This window comes from Bidens hawaiensis, unplaced genomic scaffold (assembly GCF_021521415.1).
Source record: "Bidens hawaiensis isolate Kalapana, Puna unplaced genomic scaffold, B.hawaiensis_p1.1 tig00004020_1, whole genome shotgun sequence".
In the NCBI taxonomy this organism is placed as follows: domain Eukaryota; kingdom Viridiplantae; phylum Streptophyta; class Magnoliopsida; order Asterales; family Asteraceae; genus Bidens; species Bidens hawaiensis.
This window is the reverse complement of record NW_027491236.1, coordinates 654,754-665,959: the sequence shown is the minus strand read 5'-3', so window position 1 is coordinate 665,959 and position 11,206 is coordinate 654,754. Positions and strand designations below refer to the sequence as shown.

The following is an 11,206-nucleotide window of genomic DNA, read 5'->3' as shown; positions in this document are numbered from 1 at the left end:
TACATTATGGAGGATTTAAAATGAATACTGTGATTATGTAGTTTTTTTTACTCCTTTATACCTTATACCCCCTCTCCATACGCCTATACAAATCAAATCACATCGATAAAAGGTCTAGCAAATACATAGACGGAGTTTGTTCAGCACTTCAGCCGTGTCTTGTCTAGCCCAAATGCGATTCCAAAAGATCGAGCAAACCATACAGAAACCAACCGAGCCTTCAGCCGTCCAAATACCGACATGTAACATTTCATCTTCCCGGTTGGTGCGTTCTCACCCCGATCCGGAGCCCATGAACAACACACAAAGGGTGAATTCCAACATGTATATGTTTTGTCTTAAACGTGCTACACACACAATACACATATGGATTTGTATATTTTAGTATCAAATACATGTTTTGGTTAACAGGTTATAAAAATTGGTTTGTAAAATACCGGTTTAGGAGGAAGAATGTTTGAACACATTAAATCGATTCGGTTCCGGATATAAACTGGTTCTTTTGCTTTTTTGTTTAACCGGGTGCGCGAGTCCAAAGCCGGTTTCAGTGAATAACACTACAAAGTAGAGGTGCACTTAGAACCCGGTTAATCGGTTTCGAACAGGTTTTCTAACCGGTTAGTACCCGAAACCGTAACCGGTTACTAACTGGTCTAATCCTAATCGGTTACTAACCGATCCTAACCGCCGGTTAGTCACCGGTTTATATTATTGATTTCAAAACAAGTTAAAAACCGGTTAACCGATTTTTTTTTGTTATTATTTTATTAAAAACCGGTTTTTTTCCTGTTATTAAGTGGTTCAGTATAACAGTCAAAACCGTTTCTCTAACCAGTCAAAACCGGTTAGTAACCGACCAAAAAACCGGTCTAACCCCGAAAAAACCCGGTTAGCATATTTACCGGTTAACTGATTTGTGCATCTTTACATTGCAAAGTCTACCATATGAAGTGGGCCGGGACAGAAAGCGGTTCATTTTACATCAACTTAGGCTTCAATGTTTTGGGCTCTTAAGCTTCAATAGGCCCATCATTTACCTCCATAGGGCTTGGGCCGGTAGTTTGCAGAAGAAATGAACGGGGCCACGTGGAGGGAGGTAAGTGATACGTGGCAGATGCAGAAAGATAGTAAGCATGGTCTCCAGTGCCACGCCAAAGCGGTGACAACAACTACTTTATATAAGACGGACGGACACTGTTGACTCTTACCAAGATACATACATTACATTACATTACATTACATTACATAGATTCAAAGAAACAAGAAGTAACTATGGCCGGAAAAGTTATGGGAATGGGGGACGCCAATGCCTTGTCGCCTGAGGTGGATTGTCAACCGTTAACTTACGAGAGGAGAGTCCGCACGGACCTCGAAACTCAACTTCCTAAACCTTGTATCTTTCTTTCTTACTTATTTACTTTTGAACATCTTATTCTTGCATGCATCTGATATTGCTCTTATCAACAAATTCATTTAAACCCCCAATTTGTTATTTTGGGCTAAATTGGTTTTCCGACCTAAAATTTTCAAGCTCTTGTGACGAAGCTAAGATTATAACTTATAACCGAAAACCGACCCAGACGAAGCACAGTCAGGATTCACTAACTACATCATTATCATCATATAATTAGTGAACAACGAATTGGTTATTATATAAAAGATTAACATATTTGAATTACCTGTCTATTAAATTTTTATAAATTACTTGAAAATAGGAATGCTAATAATTGGGTTCGGTTCAACTTTTTCGATTTTTATTACATGCAAAACCAAAATAAAATAGCAAGATTGGTTTTATAATTTATAAAAACATAAAAACTAAATCGTTGGTGTTTGTTATGTTTTGGATTTTTCGGTTTCATGCATTCCCGTGATCCTGGCTTCATCGATGAATGCCTAGTTACGCGTGACTTCATCTACGTGTCATGTTACTTGATAGTGAATGCATATGCTGATATGCAGATTCGCCTAAGTTTTTTATGAAATTTTGATGTATATTACTACTGGTAGTTTATCCTGAGTTCATATTCTTCCAGATTTATTACAACTTGTGAATACTTTGATAATATCGACATCTCGTCCCCGAGAATCGTGAAAATTTTTTGGGTCAAAGACGAAAAAAGAATAGTCTTTAAATTAAAATTAGTTATTTAATTGGGTTTAAATATTAAGAGTACATATTTTTCTCAAACAAAATATATAAAATCGTGAAGATTTTTTGGGCCGTAGATGTAAAAAAATTGGGCCTTAAAATTTAAATTGGTTATTTAGTTTGGTTTAAATATCAAGAACACATATCTTTTAAAATATATAAGAAGTCGGGCCTATAGGGGTGTCGCAGTGGCGAGCATGGGTCAGTCGACCACCCGGCCCTCATAGCCGGCTCTGAATATTGATTCCGTGCAAATGATTTTGAATGCGTATACATATTCGTAAAGTTCTTATAAACAACTTTTATGAATAATTTGATGACGATGATTCGGTGCAAATGATTTTTCAGATTTAGCAAGGGGTATGGTAGCTCCAGATACCGAACATCCGAATGGGACGCTGGGGCACAGCCACTACAATATGACAGTTCTCCAGCAGCATGTTTCGTTCTTCGATCGTGATAATGACGGTATCATTTACCCCTGGGATACCTATACCGGTGAGCTCTCAACAAATCCAACATTTAGCTTATATTTGCATTCACCAGGTATGAATTTAAGGTACATTTACAATGGTGAAACGATGTAGGTATGCGTGAGTTAGGGTTCAATGTGCTGATATCCATTCTAGCCGCTCTGTTTATCAATATCGGAATGAGCTATCCGACGCTCCCTGTATGTTCTTCATGTTTGTAACTACATTTGTGCGTCGGTCCGCTGAAGTATTTTGCCTGAATTTGTAGGGGTGGATTCCGAATCTTTTGTTCCCCATATATGTGTACAACATACACAGGGCAAATCATGGGAGCCACACAGGGACCTACGATACCGAAGGAAGGTATGAGTGTTACATTTGCATCTTGACAACTATCTGCCAACCGTTTAGATAAATGGGCTAAATAGGTTGGTGTCTTATTTGACATGTTTAATTCTAATTAAACATGTGAACCTGCTAGCCCTTTTACGTCCCATTTAAAAGTGTTACATTTTCAACTTGGATTACTATCAGCCAACATTTTAGACAAATGGGCTAAACAGATTGGTGTTGAGTTTGACGTGTTTAATTAAATAGGTCAACCTTTTAACCCTTTTACGATACACTTTTACGATACATTTAAAATATCAGGTTATTCATACTCGTTATAGCTAATTGATAAAAATAACCAGTAAATATGCGCACGTGACGGAGCTTTACATTGACTGAAAATAATAGAAATGAATATTAGCATCTTCCCAATAATACTAATAATTGTTTTAAATAATAGAAATGAATATTAGCATCTTCCCGATAATACTATTAATTGTTTGTGGTATTTGTTCTGAATTATGTGTATCATAACTATTATGAGAACTTGATGTGAATAATGTGATTGCTAGCTAGATTTTAGAGATGCCCCAAGTTCTAAGTCATTTAGTTTGTAGATACATGCCGGTACACTTTGAGAATATCTTTAGCAAGTATGCGAGAACAGTACCAGACAAGCTCACACTCGGAGAGATTTGGAACATGACCGAAGGGAATCGACAGGCATTTGATTTCTTTGGATGGTTAGCTCAAAACAAACCCTCCGTAACATAATACATTTTCCGAGAATTTTAATAATTGGCGGTTGGTGATATTGATGCAGGACCGCTGCGAAGATGGAGTGGGCGATATTGTATGCACTTGCTAAGGACGAGGAAGGCCTGTTGTCGAAAGAGGCGGTTAGGCGATGCTATGACGGGAGCTTGTTTGGCTATTGTGCGAAGATGAACCGGGAAGCACACATGAAGACGTATTGATAGGTGTTTTGTGTGTGCGAGATTGCGTGTATGTTTTGTGTTTTGAAGGTAAGTTGTATATGTAGAAGAAATAAGAGTGCCAGAGATGTGTTGTGTTTACCAGGAGACCTACAAAGAGAAATAAATTAAGGAACAATTTAGAAATTAATTGTAAAATAAAAATTGTCTTAAAACAGAAACATAAATTAAAAATAATTGATGTAAAAATATTATTTGTAAAATGTAAGTGATAAATTTTTGTTGTAAATTAAAAACAAGGTTTTATACCCGCGCGTTGCGCCGGTGTATGTAACACTATAACTCGTAATATGAACACAAAATAAGAATCATAATATGAACACGAAATAAGAACTGAGGTAAGGCTCTCAAATTCTTCAAATCACCAAATAATGCAGCAAAAATCAAGATAAATACTTCCATAAAATCGCACATGAAAATCTCCAGGTCTAAATCATACTACTTGTCCTTAACTTTAAAGTGATTTGCTTTTTCATAGTTTTGCAAAAATCTTCACCTGATCGACTTGCTGTATATTTTTGTCAACCCTTCAACATGAGAAAAAAATATGATTTAACAAACGAATTGTGTTTTTGCATTGTCAACTTGAAAAATTGTAAACTAATTTTGACCCGTCCTAACCACCCATGTTACCAATTATCGACAACGAACCATATTCAACCAAAATCAAAACTTTAGCAAAAAACTATATTTATATTACCTGAGATCCTACAGATGAAGTGCCAACACATGTTCTATTGCAGCAGAAAACGCAGTTTGTTTTTCATAACACTATTAAGTCAAAAAATGAACACAAAATCAAAACTGAGTACTGACCCACTAACCAAATTATTATAACTTGAAATGCAACCGTCACCCACTAACAAATTCTATCTCGTAAAAAATGTATCCGAAGCATTGGTTTGTATATATGAGGATTAATTTCCAATTTTGCCATTGTTTGACTAAATGACAATCCGTGGCCCATTTGCAGCTTCCCCTATTCAGATTTATTAATCTGTAAACAACTTTGAATCACAGGTCTGACCGGTTTTAGTTTATCATTAAATTTCAAATTTTTGGAAACCCAAAAATGCCCTGACTGTTGAATTTAAAAGCCACAATTATTAGTCGTACTTGAAATCCAGTTATTCGCTCTGGCCACTTCTTTTTACGACACTAATGGCTCAATTGTTGGTCTACGAATCATGGTAGGTCTAGCAGATGCCATCATTTGAAACAAATGGAATTGAACATCTATGCAAATTAGTGTTATTAAATAAGCGACAATTAAATAAAGAACAAATTTCAACCTAAACTTCGCAAAAGTTCAAAAATCATAAATTTATGATATTACTGCACACTGAAAATTTAAAGCAAGCTGATTCAAAATTATGTGTTCAATAGCAGCGAGTCGAATACATCACAGGAAACGCACGTAATTACCAAAATTAAGGAACGGATAAAACAAACAGTAGTTCGCCTTTCAGATAAACGCTAACCAATTAGCAGGCAATTGAAATCCTAAACTGATAACTTAATTACGTGAGGCAAACCTCACACCTTATGCAAATTGAAGAATCATATAATTGTAACTAAAGCAACAAAAAAAAAAGTAGAAATATAATTACAGACCTGCAATCGTATGCTTCTGAACTTACGTTGAGCTTCACACATAATTATGAAATCAGATGTTTCCAAAAGAGATAGAACGAAGGGATCGTTCATGGATCAGTACCATGAACATGATAGAAATAGACAATTACGCCATGACCGCTCACAATCCAAACGAAGTCAGAGATGGTGATGAATTTCAGACAGAGGGGGAGAAGATGTGAGAAACGCCGGGAGTGAGAGACGTAGATTGAAGACGGCGGCGTTAACGGTGGTCGAAAATGTGGACGAAAAGGCAAACACGTGCGCAACAGCTCCCTGATCAAACCCAACTTTTCATTAAAAAACTAATTTCTCTCTATTTTACCTACACAACCCAACAAAACTCAATTTTTTTCTTCTGTTCATAATCCAACCAAGCCAATTTTTTTATTGAATAAATATATATTATGAGAAGTTTATTGTATTTAATAGAAAAATTAAAATAACTTATATTTTTAATAAAAACTATTTACTTTAAATATAATTCTTTTCTCACATTAAGGTAGGTCGAGATAAAAATTTGGATCCATAACCGAAAATAAGAAATTAAAAAAGATTAGAAGTAGAGAATGGGAGTAGTTTAACAATCCATAAATATAGAATTTGTTTTTTATAACCTTTTTTTTAGTCGGATAAGCCTTCAAATGTATGGATAATAAATTCAAATGTGAGAATTAATTCATTTTTATTCCTTTTTCAACAACCAACCGACTTAAAGTTGATGGACCAACTAGATTGTGGAATTAAAAGCAATATTCAATTTCTTTTGGAGATAGTACAACCGACCGACCGACCGAACATACAATCCCTAATGGGAGTAGCCTTAGGCTATAAAAGTTTGTATACTAAGCTAAGTAATTTGTACAAATGATGAATATTTATTTATAAGTATAGAAAACTTTGGTTTTTAATATATATATATATATATAATTGCTTAAATATTACTTATATGTATATGTGAAGTAGCATAATGGAAATAGAGAATATTATATGTATATGTGAGGTAACATAATGGAAATAGAGAATATTATATTATATTGAAAAAAAAAAACTAATCCATGTCGTGTCAAGCACAGTTAATCCAGCAAAAAGTAAAATCTAGTCTCCGTGAGTCTATGTCAATATTATACTTTCTTTAAATACTTTTTATATGTTATAAGGAAGCCTAGTTTTCTAGGAAGAGAAGCGTGAGGAAAAAGAACAATGAATAAAGGAGAAAAGGAGGATGGAAAGGGACGTGCGAGCATGAAGGTTGTGTATTGTTGTTTAACTATTAAGTATTTTGATAATTCTGAAAAGCTTTTTCTAAGGTTGGGTATTGTTGTTTAACTAGAAAAGTTAAAAGATCACATCAATGTGGTGTCACTGTCACGTAGACATGAGTTCACCAAGATAACGTTATTGTGTAGGGTAACTGCTATTTGTAATTAGTGGAGAACCCCACCTTTTAATCCCTTTTGGCACAACCAAGATAACGGGAAGAGGCCCATGGCATGGTTTAAGTGTTCAACAAGCTGGTGAGGTGGCCATGACGCCTCCAACAACACGCAGTCTAATTAGTCAATTTATTGCCTTTTGAGGCATCTCGCCATTATGTTGAGATTTAAGTTATCCGGAGAACAAAGATAATTGATTGCTCTTTTAAAAAACAACAATCATTGGTATTGTTAGTCTCTGCTAACATAAAATAGACCCTCAAATTGTTTTACAATTCTCAAAACTCCACTTACTGGAATGTGATTGAAGAACCTGGCACAGTTTGATGACCAAAATCAATCAATGGACACATCCAATAAATTGAGTGGGAAGCTCGGGCTAAGAGATAGAAAGAGAAACAGTCAATGGCCATAACATTATCTTTGGAGGTGGTAAAATGGATGGCTTGGTAAGGTTGATTGTTACGTTAGAATGAATTTGGGTAAGAATAAGTATGCGTCATCATGGCTCATTAAAAAAAGGTAGAATAAGCTTAGATCAAAATAGGTTAACTTTTATTATTATTTTGTTTCGGTTGGGTTTTAGTTTTTTTCATTTCCGATTCCGGATCAGTTTAGTTTTTTAGTTTTGGTACAATTTGAGCAAGTGCACATTAAGTGTTTTTTAGAACTTTAGAAGTCGTGTAATCAAACGCTAATAACCAATAACCTTTTATACTAGCATAAGGGGGTTAAAAGGGTCAAAGCCGGTTTTGAATATTCATAAAGGGATATACAGTTGGTCCCCAACGGCTGTAACGGGCTATAACATATTTTAGCGGTAATAATTGAAAAAGCCGATTACAAATCGGTTCATGTCTTAAAAGTTTAATTGGTTTCAAACTGGTTTTTATTGTACTAGTTAATACCCGGTTTAAGATGCATGTGTCTCTACTCTCTACCAAGTAGACTAGCGCATATTGGCTAAGACCTCACTACTGACTTAGATTTATAGCCAATTATTTGAACTAGGATAATGTATTTTGATATTTCAGCATGTTTGTTATAATTGATCTTTTAGTTCAATATTAGTCACTTGGATTAAAACTTCATTTTCTTCAAAAGTCTCAGTTTTTAACACTTTAACCAATTCTACAATTCACAGCCATACTATATAATACACGCACTTTCATTTAAAGGTTTCATATCACTCACCTTTGTTCAAAGGGTTTAGTTGGATCCTGGATTTCATTACCGGAAGTTGACCTTCTTAAGCCATACCTATCATCTCAATATTATAAGCCAACCAACATTTCATTAGTATATGTTTCTGAAAAAAGCTAACACAATATAGAAAGTTGTTGCCAAAATCTAAATGCTGTCAATTTATTATTAGCCAATGTTATTTGCATCATTATGATTTATGTTGCATTTGAAGACGATAAGTGATAAGTAGTGGCTATAATATGTATATCACGTGTGAGCAATTTAAACTTGAAGGTGCAAATAGTTAATAGCATGGGTGTTAAATTGTTTGCTTATAATCATGGTTATAAAATGCTGTTAAATTTATCAAGATTTTGTGAAAGTTTCATGAACATAAGATTGATACTCAGTTTAAACCGTCATAAATTGTGTGAATAGAGTAAATATTTGGCATTCAAGAGTATATACTGTAATTGAGGAACCTTGTCTATGTACGTGAACTTGATTTGAACTTTATGACTTGAACCATGCTGTAGTGACAACAAGAATACATTCGGATAATGTGTCGATCTTTTCACCCCATGAATGAATTAGTTAAATGATGAAACACATAGTGCTGATATGATATTGTAGTTACAATGCTGTACTAGCTAAAATTGTAGCACTTAAAAACATTGGGATACCAGCCATATAATATAGCTTAATGCCAATTTGTCAAGTTAAGCCCACTCATACTTGAAGTTCTAAAATAGTTTGAACAAAGGATTTCAAATTTGTGAGTGGCTTTGACGTGTGTGATATGAAGCATATCTCAAATCAACTTTTTCTCAAATTAAACGAATTGAAATCAACTATGTTAATATTTGTATATCTATATCTATACTATATATAATACATGAGACAAGGGTAATTAAGACACTTGATTTTAAGAGTTTTACAAATGCTAATGCATAAAGTACATGTGTAAAAAGGGGTTAACTTGTCTTTTAAACACAATTCACCTACTTTACAAGTTTGTCCCCTCATATTTAACCATATTATGTTTTTAATTTTAATCTTAAACTAACTTTCCCACACGATTTTTAAACAACCATAATTTTTTCATACGCTAGTATTTTTGTAAAAAAAAAAGTGCATCATAAAATCGAACATTTTATTCTCTTTAATTTGAGTATGATATTGTTTTAATTTTTTCAATTTTTAAAAAATGAATAAGTTACGTAGGGATGCTTGATGCTGGTTTTTGATGGTTTATAAGTTAAACTTGTGAGCCCAACATATAGTATCGATTTTTCGTTGTCCAAACAAAAATTGAATCATTGAAAATTAAAACCGAATCGTTACCAACTCTCTTATATAAAATAAAATAGGAAAAATGATAATTTTAGCAACATAAATGGTAAAGATTAATAACACCTAGGATACGAAATTATAACAAGAACAGAGATTATAAAAAATCATATTGGAATTAGGTTAATTTAAAGTTGTAATATTCATGTTACTTGTATTAAAAAACACTTTGTTTGTTTATATCTTAACTATGTCTAATATATATAACAAAACTTGTCAAATACTAAATAATAAAAGAGATTAAAATGCATACAACATTTAAGTTTGGTCTAATTTCATATGGCCAGTTTTCAGCATAATCGCGAACTAAACCAAGCTACAGTTTGAAAATTTTGAAACAAACCAACTGAGCGAAAGTAAAAAAAAAAAAACCCGACCGTGAAACCAAACTGATGACCGGTTAAAAAGGTTTAAAGGCTTTAAACCGAATCATGAACACTCTTGATTGCTATGTGTTTCGCAGGGTTTGCGTTCGGACACCCGCCTAGTAATAAATAAGTAAATTAGAGTGCAATTTGTCACAATAATGCGAGCCTAGGGATGGCAGTGAAACTCGAAATCGATGGGAAAACCCGAAACCCGACATAAATGGGATGGGTAATACTCGACCCATTAGGGTTTGGGACGGGTTTGGTATTAGTTTTGAATTTTTTCATGGGCTTGGGACGGGTTTGGGATTTGTAATATATCCGATTACCCGACCCGATAACATTAACCCATTTACCCGATCATATACCCGATGTACCCGACATAACTTTTTCTATATTTATATATAGTATACTTTAAATATTTCAAATATATTATTTGTTGAAACTCGTTATAGCAGTTATTTAAGATATTTTATTTTATGGTAATCATTATTTGTAATCGATTATTTATATTTTGTCAAAATTCGATGGAAACCCGATGGGTATTGGGCCGGGTATACCCGATGGGTATTTTGACAAAACCCGATTGGAAACCCGAAACCCGATGGGAAAATCCGAAACCCGATGGGTAATTAACCGATTAAAACCCGACGGGTTTGGGACAAGCTTTCATAATCAGGTATGGGTTTGGGAATGGCTAAACCCGACCCATTACCACCCCTATACGAGCGCTTGTTTACTTTTCCACTTATTTTTTCTCATGCAACAGATAAGTTTGGTTTCGGTTTCATTTCTTAATTATCAAATCATCATTATTAATATTTACTTTTAGCTTTCATTTCTTTCTATTTTATAATTTATAAATTATTATTATCAATTATTTGACATTAAATTTAATAATTTGTTTATTTAACACGTACAATACAAGAGTTTTTTCACTTAATTTTCAATAATAAGATAACCAGATAATTAAAAAAAACCTAAATAAAGAATCATTTTATTTAGCAAACTTAGAAACTCAAAATTTCATATGTTATAAACTTGTAATCGATACCAATGAGATAGTGATCCATTGACAAAAAACAAAGCCATTAAAGGGGATTTTTAGGCACACATTTCTTTTAGTAAAATACCTGGTGTTTCATATGTCATAGACTCGATTTCTAGTGCCATAATTTAGTTTTCGGCAGCATCAGGTGATGATGGAAGACCTGACGAGTAGGTGACGCTCACCAGTTGGATTATTGAACTGAACAAGTGTTATCTTACCACACTGTCTGCC

At 33.9% G+C, this 11,206-nt stretch overlaps 1 protein-coding gene across 1 annotated transcript; it reads left to right on the top strand.

Moving 5' to 3' along the window:
* Positions 1 to 1,272: 1,272 nt before the first annotated feature.
* LOC143625082 (peroxygenase-like) lies at positions 1,273 to 3,965 on the top strand. Its single transcript, XM_077095536.1, has 6 exons — positions 1,273 to 1,393; positions 2,501 to 2,650; positions 2,740 to 2,825; positions 2,894 to 2,988; positions 3,573 to 3,698; positions 3,779 to 3,965. The coding sequence occupies exons 1-6, from the start codon at positions 1,273 to 1,275 to the stop codon at positions 3,930 to 3,932; spliced, it is 732 nt and encodes a 243-aa protein (XP_076951651.1). The 3' UTR covers positions 3,933 to 3,965.
* Positions 3,966 to 11,206: the final 7,241 nt, after the last annotated feature.

What these genes read in the sequence shown, in the direction of transcription:
- LOC143625082 (XM_077095536.1), top strand. Translation starts at nt 1,273, where the DNA reads ATGGCCGGAAAAGTTATGGGAATGGGGGACGCCAATGCCTTGTCGCCT. An exon ending in AACTCAACTTCCTAAACCTT is followed by an intron (nt 1,394 to 2,500) that starts GTATCTTTCTTT and finishes ATGATTTTTCAG; the next exon opens with ATTTAGCAAGGGGTATGGTA. An exon ending in CCCCTGGGATACCTATACCG is followed by an intron (nt 2,651 to 2,739) that starts GTGAGCTCTCAA and finishes GAAACGATGTAG; the next exon opens with GTATGCGTGAGTTAGGGTTC.